Raw genomic sequence first — 16,002 nt, forward strand, 5'->3', positions numbered from 1 at the left:
GTCTCAGGGCCTAGCAGGGGGCTGCAGTAGGGAGATACACATTGCCCACAGGTAGCATTAGAACATCAATTTACTCACAATACAGATTCCCGAGCCATCCTGGCATCGATTTGAATGTCCGTTGCAACTGCAGGGAACACACCGTCCGGTGTATAAACCTCTGTTATCCCAATAGTATCCAGGGCTACAACCCTATTTTTCAAGCAAAGTGTTTAGTCAATACAAAGAAAGGAAATTATTATCCAAAGCATGTGACAATTCTGACTGTCAAGCCCTTGCTTTACCTTCTTCCCTTTGGTCTGTGTGTGAATTTCTACTTTCAAACACTAGCCAGGTCTACTTGCTTTATGTTTTTGGTCAGGTTCTCTTTTGTTTCCACGCCATAGTGGGAGTGTGTGTGTTTGTGCCTGAGTGGGAGTCACATGGTGGGGAAAGCCAGAGAGAGGGAAACGTGGAGGGTGGGTGCAGAAGGGGCTTCCTCTCCTTCTTACGCCAGTTGTTTTGGGGCAAGTGCAGGCGTGGAGTGCTGGAAGAGCAAAAGGGACCGGGACCTCAATCCTTAGTGGGGAGGACCTCTAAGCAAATCTCTCCAAGTTCAAGTTCTCTTTGGTAGCCATTCCCTGTCCAAGTATGGATTTGGGCTGGTGAGGGATTTAGGCTGGTGAGGGAGTCTTCATTGGGATCTACACAACCATGGCAGGACTATGGAATCATTTCACTGCCACTCATCAGACTGTGGGCAAACTAGGAGGGCAGGGGAGAGGAACATGCTTGCATTCTTATATCAAACTTTTCAGATATGTTTGGTTCTGACTGAGCATTAAAAGACCCAGTTTTAGTAAATCTCCCGTGTGGTCTTCTCTTGTTCAATATCACTTTGATTATTTCTATCTCTAGTATATCGTCTCTTTCCAGTGTAACACAAGTTATTATTTTTCATATGGATGAAAGAATTACATTTTTTTGATGAACTAATATATTTTTAAAGGATTCTAGTTAAAAACACCTCCAACAGAAAAAAAAATTATTCTTACACCAGACTCTAAAAATTATTTAGATTCCTGTCTTTAGAAAGAATTGTAGACATTTTCATTACTTTGGCAGAGTGAATCAGTGCACTGATTAAAATCAGATTTGCCCCTAGTGTCTTTCACTCATCTTTTATTTGTCCTATCTTTAAAGCATCAGAAAAATTAATATTTCAAGATAAAAAATCTTTTATCTAATCCTCTTTAAACAGCACATATGTCTGTAAGACTCTGAAACTACAGTTAGGGAAAACTCTGAACTGGCCATTCTGACTCAGCTATGGCCATAAAAGTTTCTACCTGGTTAAGCGGGGAAGAGGAAGAGTCAACGTGAGAAGGCTGGAGAAAAAAGCCTCCTGTACACCCCAGAGTGGAATATTCCAGTCGCTGCTAGGAGCTTCTTCCAAAATTATCAGTGACTACAAATCGTACACAACAAGACTATAGTTTCCAATATATTTTTCCTTTCAGCTATTAGAAACCATGTTTAGGCAAAAGAACACATTGCAAAAAATTAGATTACTTTATGTGTTATATGAATAGGCTTGTCTAAAGGAGAATCGAAGTATGAAAGGAATGTTCTTTAGCTGAAAGCACAACCGAGAGAATCATGTGAATGAAATTCAGCCAGTGATGGTATGATATCTACAAACGAATAACCTCTGCTAATAAGTGGAACGTACCTCACAATTATCACCATATATCACATTACATGCTTATAAAATGACCATATTTGGTAAAGAACAAATTATCCAAATAAATAAGTATATCTAGTTCATTCGTGACAACTTTACCAAAGTAAAAGCTTTAATTAAACATGCTTTCGGGGGAGGATAGTCTATCCCGATTAAAGTTAAATTATTCATTTTAATTTTGATTAGAATCAGAAAAAGTACTCTGCAAGAGTTATGTATCATGTGATTATCAATTACTGAAAGATAATAATTTTAACTCTACATAGCACACAAACTCCAGATTTTATGTAAAATTCAGTTCACATATTCAGATTGTATTGCAAACTTACTCTAAATGAAAATGAATATATCTTAATATTATTTCAGTAAACAGGTTTTATAGCTAATCATTTTTTGACATAATTTTTCAGGGTAAATTTCCAATAAACTTTTATAGTACAAATGATAAAATTATGTCCCTATCAGGTTTCCAGGGCTATTTCAGCAGCTAAAGGATCTATTTCTTTGTAAGTATATATGTAACACCCAGGAAATTTAAAGAGCAAGAACAGAATTTTTAAGTGTTTAATGCCTGGCAAATGAAGCACATCTGTTAGGTACTACACAAACTTGATCTCATCACTTTTTTAGAACAGATTTACTGATTCTAATGTTTTACTTTATGGGTAATTTTTCTTCCAAGCAGAATCTGAAAGCCTGTAGGCATTGGATTCTTTTGTCCAACGCTTAGGTTACTCTTAGAAGGGCACAAAGTTTATTGCATATTAACATTCCACAAGTATTCAAACTCCTATCTGTATAGGCATTTCCAGGTGGGCTGATGTTTATAGCGTTTGTGGTTAACAGCTCAGGAGAGCAATCTGTTAGGCGCTATAATAAACACTGTCAGTGACTGGATAGGGAGACCATCAGCCCCTCCCCCAGCCCACCCATTACTCATTCATCACCCTAAAACTTAAAATGTCACAAAGCTGGGAACGCTTCCCCATGCCAGACCAAAATTTAAAAGGGACATTACCTGGCTGGGTTTCAACTCCATATAGCTTGCTTGCAGGTGGCTTTGACCAGTAGGCTGAAGAAGCACTACTCTTTGCTGCTGCGAATTGTACCCCAGACACTGCCCCAGGGCTGCCCCGAAGATCCACAGCCATCCCACACTCTGGGCTGACCACCTCACTGCTGGGGGCATCCTGGTCCCTGGGCGTCCTGCTGGCTGCATGCAAACCTCTGTCTCTTCCTCTTATACCAGCCCTTCCTGCTCGGTGCCCAGGCCCGCCTGACTCAGGTAAGGCAGGCTGTCTGCGGCAGGAGGCCCCACCTGTAAACTTCACCTATGAGTCAGCCTGTGAGAGAGCACACATAACAGTCCCATATGGAAGTGCACCGCTCTGTAATCCCTGCGAGGTGGGGCAAGCATCACCTTCTACCCACCTCGCCCCACAGACAGACGGCACTAGCCGATTAGAGCGGCTGTAAATCACAGGCTGAGTCATGCGTGCGAAGGACACGCCCTGGGCAGGAGGGTGGTAAGCCGTTCCACTCTTTCCCTTCGGCTATATATTTTATTTAATCAGGCTACAAAAGAGAGAGAAGGAAGGGAGAAGAATGTAGGCACCTGTGGACTAAACGTTATAAGACAAGAGTCCCCAGAAAACCACTGCAGGTAATATATTTGCAGATTAAAAAAGAAACTCTTATGTGCAGATCACCTTGAGGTGTTCTGCTACGAAGAGGTCAGAAGAGAACATAAAGGATATCTATGGGACACACAGAAGGACAATTTGCTATTTTCTGATCATTGTAATAACAGTCGTGCTTTCTTGCCCTCTCTTTAGGAAGAGAACACACTTACGGCCTGAGATATAAAATGGTTTCATTTTATGGCACATTTTAATCACCCGAGGACAAGTCTGGTTGACTGGACCTCAAATAAGGAGCTGCTGTGAGCTAGAAAATTGAACTTTGATTTCCCCTCAAAGAATTAAGATATACTTTGAACTATAATTCTTCTGGGGGTGATGGTTGGGGAGAGGCCCTGGATTAGAGAAAGGCATGAAAACCCCTGGCCAGCAACTGGGAAAGCAGTAGCTCAAATACTGGGGTGCCAACTGGCAGCCTTCTTCCTACTTATGGGAAAATGTAACACAAGTTATTATTTTTCATATGGATGAAAGAATTACATTTTTTTGATGAACTAATATATTTTTAAAGGATTCTAGTTAAAAACACCTCCAACAGAAAAAAAAATTATTCTTACACCAGACTCTAAAAATTATTTAGATTCCTGTCTTTAGAAAGAATTGTAGACATTTTCATTACTTTGGCAGAGTGAATCAGTGCACTGATTAAAATCAGATTTGCCCCTAGTGTCTTTCACTCATCTTTTATTTGTCCTATCTTTAAAGCATCAGAAAAATTAATATTTCAAGATAAAAAATCTTTTATCTAATCCTCTTTAAACAGCACATATGTCTGTAAGACTCTGAAACTACAGTTAGGGAAAACTCTGAACTGGCCATTCTGACTCAGCTATGGCCATAAAAGTTTCTACCCGGTTAAGCGGGGAAGAGGAAGAGTCAACGTGAGAAGGCTGGAGAAAAAAGCCTCCTGTACACCCCAGAGTGGAATATTCCAGTCGCTGCTAGGAGCTTCTTCCAAAATTATCAGTGACTACAAATCGTACACAATAAGACTATAGTTTCCAATATATTTTTCCTTTCATCTATTAGAAACCATGTTTAGGCAAAAGAACACATTGCAAAAAATTAGATTACTTTATGTGTTATATGAATAGGCTTGTCTAAAGGAGAATCGAAGTATGAAAGGAATGTTCTTTAGCTGAAAGCACAACCGAGAGAATCATGTGAATGAAATTCAGCCAGTGATGGTATGATATCTACAAACGAATAACCTCTGCTAATAAGTGGAACGTACCTCACAATTATCACCATATATCACATTACATGCTTATAAAATGACCATATTTGGTAAAGAACAAATTATCCAAATAAATAAGTATATCTAGTTCATTCGTGACAACATACCAAAGTAAAAGCTTTAATTAAACATGCTTTCGGGGGAGGATAGTCTATCCCGATTAAAGTTAAATTATTCATTTTAATTTTGATTAGAATCAGAAAAAGTACTCTGCAAGAGTTATGTATCATGTGACTATCAATTACTGAAAGATAATAATTTTAACTCTACATAGCACACAAACTCCAGATTTTATGTTAAATTCAGTTCACATATTCAGATTGTATTGCAAACTTACTCTAAATGAAAATGAATATATCCTAATATTAGTTCAGTAAACAGGTTTTATAGCTAATCATTTTTTGACATAATTTTTCAGGGTAAATTTCCAATAAACTTTTATAGTACAAATGATAAAATTATGTCCCTATCAGGTTTCCAGGGCTATTTCAGCAGCTAAAGGATCTATTTCTTTGTAAGTATATATGTAACATACAGGAAATTTAAAGAGCAAGAACAGAATTTTTAAGTGTTTAATGCCTGGCAAATGAAACACATCTGTTAGGTACTACACAAACTTGATCTCATCACTTTTTTAGAACAGATTTACTGATTCTAATGTTTTACTTTATGGGTAATTTTTCTTCCAAGCAGAATCTGAAAGCCTGTAGGCATTGGATTCTTTTGTCCAACGCTTAGGTTACTCTTAGAAGGGCACAAAGTTTATTGCATATTAACATTCCACAAGTATTCAAACTCCTATCTGTATAGGCATTTCCAGGTGGGCTGATGTTTATAGCGTTTGTGGTTAACAGCTCAGGAGAGCAATCTGTTAGGCGCTATAATAAACACTGTCAGTGACTGGATAGGGAGACCATCAGCCCCTCCCCCAGCCCACCCATTACTCATTCATCACCCTAAAACTTAAAATGTCACAAAGCTGGGAACGCTTCCCCATGCCAGACCAAAATTTAAAAGGGACATTACCTGGCTGGGTTTCAACTCCATATAGCTTGCTTGCAGGTGGCTTTGACCAGTAGGCTGAAGAAACACTAGTCTTTGCTGCTGTGAATTGTACCCCAGACACTGCCCCAGGGCTGCCCCGAAGATCCACAGCCATCCCACACTCTGGGCTGACCACCTCACTGCTGGGGGCATCCTGGTCCCTGGGCGTCCTGCTGGCTGCATGCAAACCTCTGTCTCTTCCTCTTATACCAGCCCTTCCTGCTCGGTGCCCAGGCCCGCCTGACTCAGGTAAGGCAGGCTGTCTGCGGCAGGAGGCCCCACCTGTAAACTTCACCTATGAGTCAGCCTGTGAGAGAGCACACATAACAGTCCCATATGGAAGTGCACCGCTCTGTAATCCCTGCGAGGTGGGGCAAGCATCACCTTCTACCCACCTCGCCCCACAGACAGACGGCACTAGCCGATTAGAGCGGCTGTAAATCACAGGCTGAGTCATGCGTGCGAAGGACACGCCCTGGGCAGGAGGGTGGTAAGCCGTTCCACTCTTTCCCTTCGGCTATATATTTTATTTAATCAGGCTACAAAAGAGAGAGAAGGAAGGGAGAAGAATGTAGGCACCTGTGGACTAAACGTTGAAGACAAGAGTCCCCAGAAAACCACTGCAGGTAATATATTTGCAGATTAAAAAAGAAACTCTTATGTGCAGATCACCTTGAGGTGTTCTGCTACGAAGAGGTCAGAAGAGAACATAAAGGATATCTATGGGACACACAGAAGGACAATTTGCTATTTTCTGATCATTGTAATAACAGTCGTGCTTTCTTGCCCTCTCTTTAGGAAGAGAACACACTTACGGCCTGAGATATAAAATGGTTTCATTTTATGGCACATTTTAATCACCCGAGGACGAGTCTGGTTGACTGGACCTCAAATAAGGAGCTGCTGTGAGCTAGAAAATTGGACTTTGATTTCCCCTCAAAGAATTAAGATATACTTTGAACTATAACTCTTCTGGGGGTGATGGTTGGGGAGAGGCCCTGGATTAGAGAAAGGCATGAAAACCCCTGGCCAGCAACTGGGAAAGCAGTAGCTCAAATACTGGGGTGCCAACTGGCAGCCTTCTTCCTACTTATGGGAAAATCCTTATTTTGACAACCCCCAGGACCTACTGGGCTCCTGGGGCTTTCCTATGGACTTTGAGACATTTGTGATTTCCTTTTCATATTTAATACCCACAGGTGGTCCAGGTGAGATAGAAGCTACAGCCCAGCAGACCCTGACAGAGTGCCCCAGACCATCTAGCAGTGCTGGACAGCAGCCAGGAGAGTCAGCCCCAGGAGTCCCCTGTGGGAATTTAATGGAATAAGAGAATTTCCTACCTGACATGAGTCACCAGTGTACTCAGGGGGGCAGGCACACATCTCTACATTATGTGCTCTACGTCCACTTCCTGTGTCAGTGGCTTCTTCTAGCCCCACCCCACTCAGGGTGAGCCGCTGTGTCTCGGTGAAGTAGAGGCCTCGGAGGCGAACATCTTCCAGTCTAGACAGCACCGTCATCAGTTCTTCCCGAGTCACCGGAGCACCGCTGCTGGCATGTCTGAAGTTTCCCTACATGTGAAAACAGATAGGCAAGGTCTCCCTTTGGCCAGCTCACTTCCAGGAAGAGGCAGACACCCAGAAAAAGTCAAAGAAAAGACATTTAAAATGCATATAAATGAAAATAAAATAAGATAGGTACATTTAAGATAGTGGATTTACATCCAGAAGTCAGATGTCCTAGATTATTCCCAAGAAGAGAGAGTAACACATGAAAAGGAAAAAAATGAAGGCAGGAAGGAAGGAATAAAATAAAATCTCCCATGAAAGGGAAAAAAATGAAGGCAGGAAGGAAGGAATAAAATAAAATCTCCCAATGGTATGCTTATTTTAAAATGCACTTTTGTTTGTACAAATATAAAGTCAGTGAGAAAAATGTAAGAGAGAAAGGTATATGGCAACCAACTGAGTCATGCAGCTCAGATCATTCATTAAATTTACATGGTTGTGACGGAAAGTACAATCTTCTTGCACACGCACACATTCATATTATTTTATTTTTTTATAATGGTAAAAAATACATAACATAAAAATTACCGCCTTAGCCATTTTTCATTTTACACTACAATACTGTTAACTACATGCACATTGTTGTACAACAGATCCCTAGAACTTTATCATCTTGCAAAACTGAAACTCTACACCTATTAAGCAACACTTCCCATTTCTTCCCCCTCCCCCAGTCCCCAGCCCTTGGCAACCACTATTGTATTTTCTGTTTCTATGAATTTGAGTGCTTTAAATAACTCTTAGAAGTGGAATCATGCAGTATTTGTGTTTTCGTGACTGGCTGATTTCACTTAGCTAATGTCCTCAAGTTTCATTCATGTTCCAGCATGTGACAGATTTCCTTCCTTTCTAAGGTAGAATAATGGTCCAATGTATGTACATGCCTCATTTTCTTTATCTGTTCATTTGTCGATGGACATTTCAGCTGCTTTTACCTCTTGGCTATTATGAATAGTGCTGTAATGAATGTGAGTGTACAAATATCTCTTCAAAATCCTGTTTTCAATTGTTTTGAATATATGCCCAGAAATGGGATTGCTGGATCATATAGTAAGTCTATTTTCTTATTTTTTGAAGAACCTCAAAATTGTTTTCCACAGCAACTGCACTGTTTTATAGTCCCACCAACAGTGTACACATGTTCCAATTTGTCCACATCCTTGCTAACCCTTGTTATTTTCTGTTTTTTGTTTGTTTGTTTGTTTGTTTAGTAGGATCCTAATGAATGTGAGGTGGTATCTCATGGCTTTGATTTGCATTTCTCTAATGATTTAGTGATGTTAAGCATCTTTTCCCATAAAAGCCTGCACTTTTAACCTTCAGATTCTGTTGCCTCCTTTGAAGTGTTTTCGCATCTCTTTAATACTATAGTAATGGTGCCTAACCTCTCAGGACTATCATGAGGATTAAAGAAAATTAATGCTATAATGTATACAAAGTATCCAGCACAGTGCCTAGCATGTATTAGACATTCAAAAAATGATTATTATTAAAATATAAATATAATACTTACATTTTAACAGCTCAAGGTATAATTTACATATAACAATATTCCCTCGTTTTAAATGTACGACTTTTAGTAAATTTACAGAAGCATGCAACCATTATCACAATGTAATTTTACAACATTTTCATCCCTCACAAAAGAATACTCGTGGCCATTTGTAGTTATCACCCATTCCCACCCCCAGCCCCAGGCAACCACTAAGCTACATTCTGTCTCTATGAACTTGTCCATGCTAGACAATTTATATAAATGCCAACTTAATCTCAACAGTATACAGAAATTTGGTTTCCATTTGCTTCCTTTCCTCCCCTGCTCCTTTGTGCTATTCTATACAAATTACATCTTTATGCATGTATGTCCACCAACACAGATTTATAACTATTGCCTTATGCAGTTGTCTTTTAAATCAGACAGAAGAAAAAAGAGTCATGATCAAAAGATATAGTTCTAATGTCTTTTCTATTTACCTATATAGTTTTACCTTTGCCAGTGCTCTGCTTCTTATGTGGATTTAAGTTACTGTCTAGTGTCCTTTCATTTCAGTCTATAGGATTCCTTTTTAGTATTTCTTGTAAAGAGAGTTGGCTAGTGATGAATTCTTTCAGTTTTGTTTACAATAGAATACCTTCATTTCTCCTTCATTTTTGAAGGACATTTAGCCCGATATACAATTCTTTGTTGATAGTGTGTTTCTTTTTGCATTTTGAAAATGTCATACCACTGCCTTCTTGACTTCCATGGGTTCTGGTGAACAATCAGCTGTTAATCTTATTGAAGACCCCCTTGTACATGATAAAGTGCTTCTCTCAAGCTGCTTTCAATATTCTTTTTGTCTTTGTCTTTCGATATCCTTACTATGATGTTTCTGTGTATGAATTTCTTGCATTTATCCTACTTGGAGTTTGTTGAGCATGAATGTGTAGATTAATTATTTTCACCAAATCTGGGAAGTTTTCTGCCATTATTTCTTCCTTTTCTCTCATCTCCTTCTGGCACTCCTATTATGCACACGTTGGTACATTTGATTATGTTCTGAATATCTTTGAGAGTCTGTTTGTTTTACTTCATTCTTTTTTTCTTCCTGTTCCCCGATAATCTTAATTGACCTTCTTAAAGTTTGCTCATTCTGCCTTCTGCCTGCTCAATCTGTTGGTGATTCCTTGTCTTAGTCAGCTCTGGCTGCTATAACAAATGATCATAGACTAGGTAGCTTAAACAACAGAAATTAATTTTCTCACAGTTCTGGAGGCTAGAAATTGTAGGTTAAGGTACCAGCCAATTCAGTTTCTGGTAAGAACTCTGTTCCTGGTTTGCAGATGGTCACCTTCTTGCTGTGTCCTTATATGGCAGAAAGAAAGAATGAGCTTCCTTCCTGATATCTCCTCTTATAAGGACGTACTATACGGCATACATAATCCTGTCAGATCAGGGCTCCACATGTCATTTAAGCTTAATACTTCCTTACTCCAAATACAGCCACAGTGGGAGTCATGGCTTCAACATATGAATATGGAGGACATAATTCAGTCCATAGGATCCTTTCTAGGGAATTCTTCATTTCAGTTATTGTACTTTTCAATTCCAGAATTTCTATTTGGTTCTTCTTTAAATTTTATATTTCTTTATTGATAATCTCTATTTGGTGAGACACTGTTTTCACATTTTCCTTTAGTTCTTTAAACATGGTGTTCTTTAGTTCTTTGACATATTTAAAATGTTGATTTAAAAACTTTTATAGTAAATTCAATGTCCTCAGGGACAGGTTTTATTTGTCAGTTTTTTTTTTTTTTCCCTGTGAATGAACCATACTTTATTTCTTCGCATGTTTTGTAACTTTTTCTTGTTGTTGAAAACTGGACATTTAAAATAATACACTATGGCAACTCAGGAAGCCATATTCTCACCCCTCTCCAGATTTGTTGCTATTGCTGTTTGTGTTGTTGTTTGTGTGTTTGCTTGGTGACTTTTCTTTATTCTGTAAAACCTGAAATCATTGTCTTGTGTGGTCTAAAGGCCCTGCTTGGTTAGCTTAGTGGTCAGCTAATGACTGGACAGAGTTTTCTTTAAATACCTGGAACCCAAAAGTCTCCTAGCTTTTACAAAATGGCTCTGTGTGCATGTTGGGGGACGCCTCCAACACTCATCCAGGAAGCTGACAACTCTGCTTTAGCCTTCATTTCCTGTTTTCACAGAGTTTCAAAGTCACCCAGAGGTGAGGGCTTAGGGCCTTCCTTCTCAGGTCTTTCCTGAGCATGCATACAGACTTGAATATTTGAGTCCTTCTATATTCCCAATATTGTGTTGGAGCTTTTCAATAAACACGGCCTTGGAAATGGGATCATCTAGAAAACTCCAGACGGATTTTGACAATTCTCTGGGAATGACGCTTTGTAAGGGCTCCAGTCCCATTTTGTCTCCTCTGATGGCTTCTAGGCTACTGGCTTTCATCTTGAAGGTGGGCTATTGATTTTCAAGGCTACTGTGGAGCTGGAGGGGTGAGGTGGGAATAGAGAATACCAGCCACAAAACTTATTATTCTTTCCAAGATTCATCCATTTCTCTTGAATAAATGCTTTGCAGATTGTTGCAAAAATTTGATTAATTTCCAGAGTTCTGAAATAGTTGATTCTAACCAAGTAGGCCTGTTTTCCCATTGCTTTTATGGAGGAGAGAAGTTTTGGAGGTTCTTAGTGCACCATTTTGTTGGCATCACCTCTCTCATATAAATAGAATCATATAATATATATTTGGTGTCTTGCTTCTTTCACTCAGTATAATGTTTTTGAGGTTCTACCCTATTGTGGTAGGTATGAATACTTTGTTTCATTTATTGCCACATAGTATTTCATTGTACAGAATGTGAAAATATGTCTGGGAGTTCAAGGTACTTGAATAAGTATCATCTTGAGGTATTGGATATATTTAATAATACAAACAGAACACTGTTTTAAAGGCATAGTTATAATCAAGTCGATGGAACACAATGTTTTATGATTTAGTGAGCTTTCCTTTATATGTCTCTATTAATCTTATTTCTTTTGGTGTTAGATGTTTTTGTGGCTTTTCCATCTATTCATCCCAAGGGTTTGTTGGCTACTCATGGGGTCACAGGCACTGAGGGAGGCCTAATGATGAGAGGGAGCTAAATAAAGCACTGACAAGCTCATACACACAAGAATAATTAACTGTAAAGCAGGAAAGACAGGGCTCAGTGTCATAAAGATGGTAGAAACAAAGCCATGTGAGGATGAAACTCTGTATATTTTATATAATGTACATTTAAAGTTTTTATACATATAAATTATATGTATGTAAATATAATATTTTAAATTCATAAAGTAAGTAAAAAATCACAACTGCTTAAAAGAACAAAGTCAAAGAACAAGAAGATCTTTAGAAAACATTTTATATATGCTCTTCCTTTACCTCCACCACCTGCACTCGCCCGTGATACAGCCGGTCTGGCCGTGGGTTATTCAGCTCCTCATAGATGATGGACATGTGCTGACCCTGTTTAATGAAAACACAAATGCACAAGTGCTCTGGCTGGGATGTATTAAAGCGTATGACTGATCTAAGAACAAATTTCGGTGACTCTGCATTACATGCAGTGCCTGATTCTAAAAAATAGTTCTGAAATGAAATTACTGGTAAAAGGATTAGTCACCTGGAAGCAGAATAAAAATAGTCAATACAGTGTATTTTCACAAATAGAAAACCCCAAAATTCCCTTGACCAGAAATGGCTAAAAAGACGGAAAAATTAAAACAACAAAAAACAAAGCTTCTCATGCTTTGCCGTCAATGCATGAGATGCTGTTCCATTACTGCCTACAGGGCCTGATTGTGGTAGCAAGAAAGTGCTTTAGTGGGTGGGTTAGGCAGAAAGGTTAGCAGGGCCTAGCAGTGCAGCCTGCAGAGCCAGGGAGCTTCGGAGCTGGCACACGAAGAGGGAACTAGGCCCACAGCCCTTACCCTTGGGATCCAACCTCATTCACTCTCAGCCTCCACCCCCCCTTCCCGTTTATAGTGGCTTTTGAGGGACTCCTAACTGAGTACAATGAGAACGTCAGCACCTATCATCAGTACCCCCACCCCAAACACATACATAAAAGCCCCAGCTTTTCTGTCGTAGCACCAAACCCCAAAGGGTTCCATTCATTAGAGCTGGAGTTTCAGAAAGACGAGCATTATCTGCGATCACAAATCATTTAAAACCTTAACCTAAGAAACATGCCCCATAGGCTCTTAATTACAGTGGTTTGGAACAAAGCAGCAGAATAAATGTTTCATGAGCCTAAATTTTTTTCCATGTTCGAAGGTGGGATTAAAGAGAAAGTTTTATCATCACCTCTCCATGAATTCCAACAGTTTGCATAATAAACTCTTTGGCAGTAAAATATAGGTATACTAATGGCCTGAACTTGAGATAAATGCGAAAATAATGAAACTGAAATAAAGCACTGCCATGACAGTATTTTTACTGAGGAGCTATTTATTTTTCATTAGACTATAACTCTAAAATCTTTGGTGCTTCATTTTCAAGGTGTTTTGCAAAGGCTCCTTTGGGTTTTTAAAATAATAATTCAATAAATTTGGGTGGCAGTAAAAACAAAACAACATGGCAATGCTTGAACATAAAAAAATCTGCCAGAATGCAAGGCCCACAACTGTACTGAGATGTGTGAGACTTGCTGGTCCCTATTTTACAGTGAATGACACAAGAAAACCCTTCAGGAAGCTGTCATTGCGTTGCATTAATCATAGAACACAAACCAGAAGCAGAGTCAACTTCAAGCCATGGCACTCCAATCTGTGTTCAAAGTTCTGTGCCATACATTGTAGGGGACTCGATGCAGGATGTTACATTGCTGATCTCAAGGGATGTTCTAGATTGCAATTTTGGATTGTGTGGCTGGCACATAGTGTGTGATGTCACTTTTCTTCTCAAAAAACCAAAGTTGCTCCTCACTTTCTACATCAAGCCAAATTGCCTATATAGCATAAAACAACCTTCTTCCTACCTTTCCAGGCTTGTTTTTGATGACGTGACACACAATGACAATCTAGGCAAGTTGGACTGGTCACCCCTTAAGCACTGCCCCTCTGCCTCAGTTCATCTCATTCTCTGCTACTGGAATAGCTCAAAACTAGCCTTTTCCATGATGCCTTCTGAGGGCCTATCAGATATGTAAGTCCTCCCTTGGACCCTAGCTCCCACACAGTGTACTGTGGTCCAAATGCTTACTCTTCAGTGGATTATAGTTATTTGCATATTTCTTTTATCTCCCCTCTTAGACTACACTCTTTTTTGAGGACAAGGATTGCCCGTCCTTTATAAGCCCAGCAAAATGATCTTGTAAACAGGAAGGGCTCAAAAACACTTGTGAAACTAAATGCAAAGATAGAAACATTAAAAAAAAAAGTTTAAGGTGAAATCATGAGAAAGAAGAAAGGGTGAAATACAGTTAAGAATACTGGAAAGGGATATCATGGGGGGCAGAGGATTCTCAGGAGGTGTTACATACTCTAAACTTCTCTTTCAGTTTCTATAAAATATGGGAAATTGCTTAATCCAAACATTTTTGTTAGCCTCTTTTCAACATGTCCTAAAATTGGATCAGCACCATCTGTAACCATCACTTCTTGCTATTTGGGTCATGTTCTAATACTTACAGTGAGCTGCACATCTGGCTTCTTTTCCAGCAGAATCATGTCACCAGGTAGGCCAAAGGACTTGATTTGGTAGGTGAGGTAGCCACCATATGAGGAAACCTAAAATTGAAATAATCGGACCAATAGTACAAATATTAAAAAAGACCATGGCACCATTAACTCATATAAAAAGTACATAGGCATATAGATCTGGAAAGGTACACAATCGGCCTATTAACAGGGGTCATCCTTAGACAATAGAATTGAAGATGACATTACAACATTCTACATTACACCATTTTATATCAAATGTTTAACAAGAACATACTTGAGTTTTATAAACAAAAGATACGTCTGTTAAAAAGAAAAAATAACAGTCACACAGAAACAACTAAGATCCTTTAATTCCAGATGACTACTAAACCAAAATGCTTATTTAGTCCACAGATATTCTAAGAAATCTAGGCCATTGGTTTCTTATTTAACTGAGAGAATTGGTTAATATCTGTCTGTTACAAAATGAACCTCTAAAAATAAATTTTCAAAAAAAACTTCCCCTGAGAGCAGATGGTGAATATTTCCAAAGAGATTATGCATTCTCCTGAGTACATGTCTGACTACTTCATTAGGTGTACAGACCTTCTCTCAGGGCCTCATACGTAGCATAATGGTGGTAGAGATGTGGAGGTGAATGGTAATAGTTTTTGACAGCAGCTTCACCTCTGGTCCTGACACCTCCTACCCTTAAAGTAAAAGCCACCCAAGAAAGAAACAGTAACTAAGGAAGGAAATCAGAAGCAATGTAACCTCAGAGCAAGCAAGGACAAAATAACCCTATTGAAGAATGCAAATAACTTGCAGCAGGGGAGAAGGCGAAGCATTTCTGGCTTCCACATTGACCGAAGTTCTGCCCTAGAATCTATAACCTGACAAAGTTTCACAGACCTATGATCTGAAAATCTGGAAGTATTCCAAGACAACATCTTACATCATCTTATCGAGTACAGTCGACCCTTGAATGACACAGGGGTTAGTGGGGCCGACCCCCAACCCCAGAACACGGTTGAAAATCCATGTATAACATTTGTCTCCCCAAAACTGTAACTGGAATCCAGTCAACAGCAGGCTATTACATATGTTATGTGTATTACATACTGTATTCTTACAATAAAGAGAGAAAAAAACATTTTTAAGAAAATCATAAGGAAGAAAAAATATACTTATAGTACAGTATTTATCAATACTGTAACTTTATGACATCTGTTTACAAGATGAAAAAAATCCACATGTAAGTGGGCCCCTGCAGTTCAAACCTGTGTTGTTCAAGGGTCAGCTGAATTGCCTTTTTGATGGGCTACGGTAGTTTTAAAAGTATGTCCATATATTTGCTACTCTTGTTTTTATGAGGTGTAGCTTAATTCTCCTCCCCTTGAGTGTGAGCTGGATTCAGTAACTGGCTTCTAATGGACAGAATATGGCAGAAGTAAGTATATGTCATTTCTGAAATTAGGTTATAAAACGACTGAGGCTTCTGTTTCTCAGTCTCTCAGTCTCTTTCTCTCCCTCTCA

The 16,002-nt window shown here is 39.1% G+C and overlaps 1 protein-coding gene across 3 annotated transcripts in view; it reads right to left on the minus strand.

Annotated features, from left to right (window-relative positions):
- LAMA3 (laminin subunit alpha 3) overlaps positions 1–6,247 on the minus strand; it is a 64,627-nt gene extending 58,380 nt beyond the window's left edge. Inside the window, exons 1-3 of one of the 3 annotated variants that reach the window (XM_023530807.1) lie at positions 6,100–6,247; positions 5,687–6,011; positions 79–192 (exon numbers count right to left, since the gene is read on the minus strand). In XM_023530807.1, the coding sequence (XP_023386575.1) occupies positions 79–192; positions 5,687–5,887 (315 nt within the window). In that variant the 5' untranslated portion in view covers positions 5,888–6,011; positions 6,100–6,247. Of the gene's footprint in view, positions 1–78; positions 193–2,741; positions 3,703–5,686; positions 6,012–6,099 lie in introns of those variants that run through there. The other 2 variants (XM_023530808.1, XM_011360441.2) reach the window with 2 other exon arrangements.
- Positions 6,248–16,002: the final 9,755 nt, after the last annotated feature.

Source organism: Pteropus vampyrus, unplaced genomic scaffold, assembly GCF_000151845.1.
Source record: "Pteropus vampyrus isolate Shadow unplaced genomic scaffold, Pvam_2.0 Scaffold55, whole genome shotgun sequence".
NCBI lineage: Eukaryota > Metazoa > Chordata > Mammalia > Chiroptera > Pteropodidae > Pteropus > Pteropus vampyrus.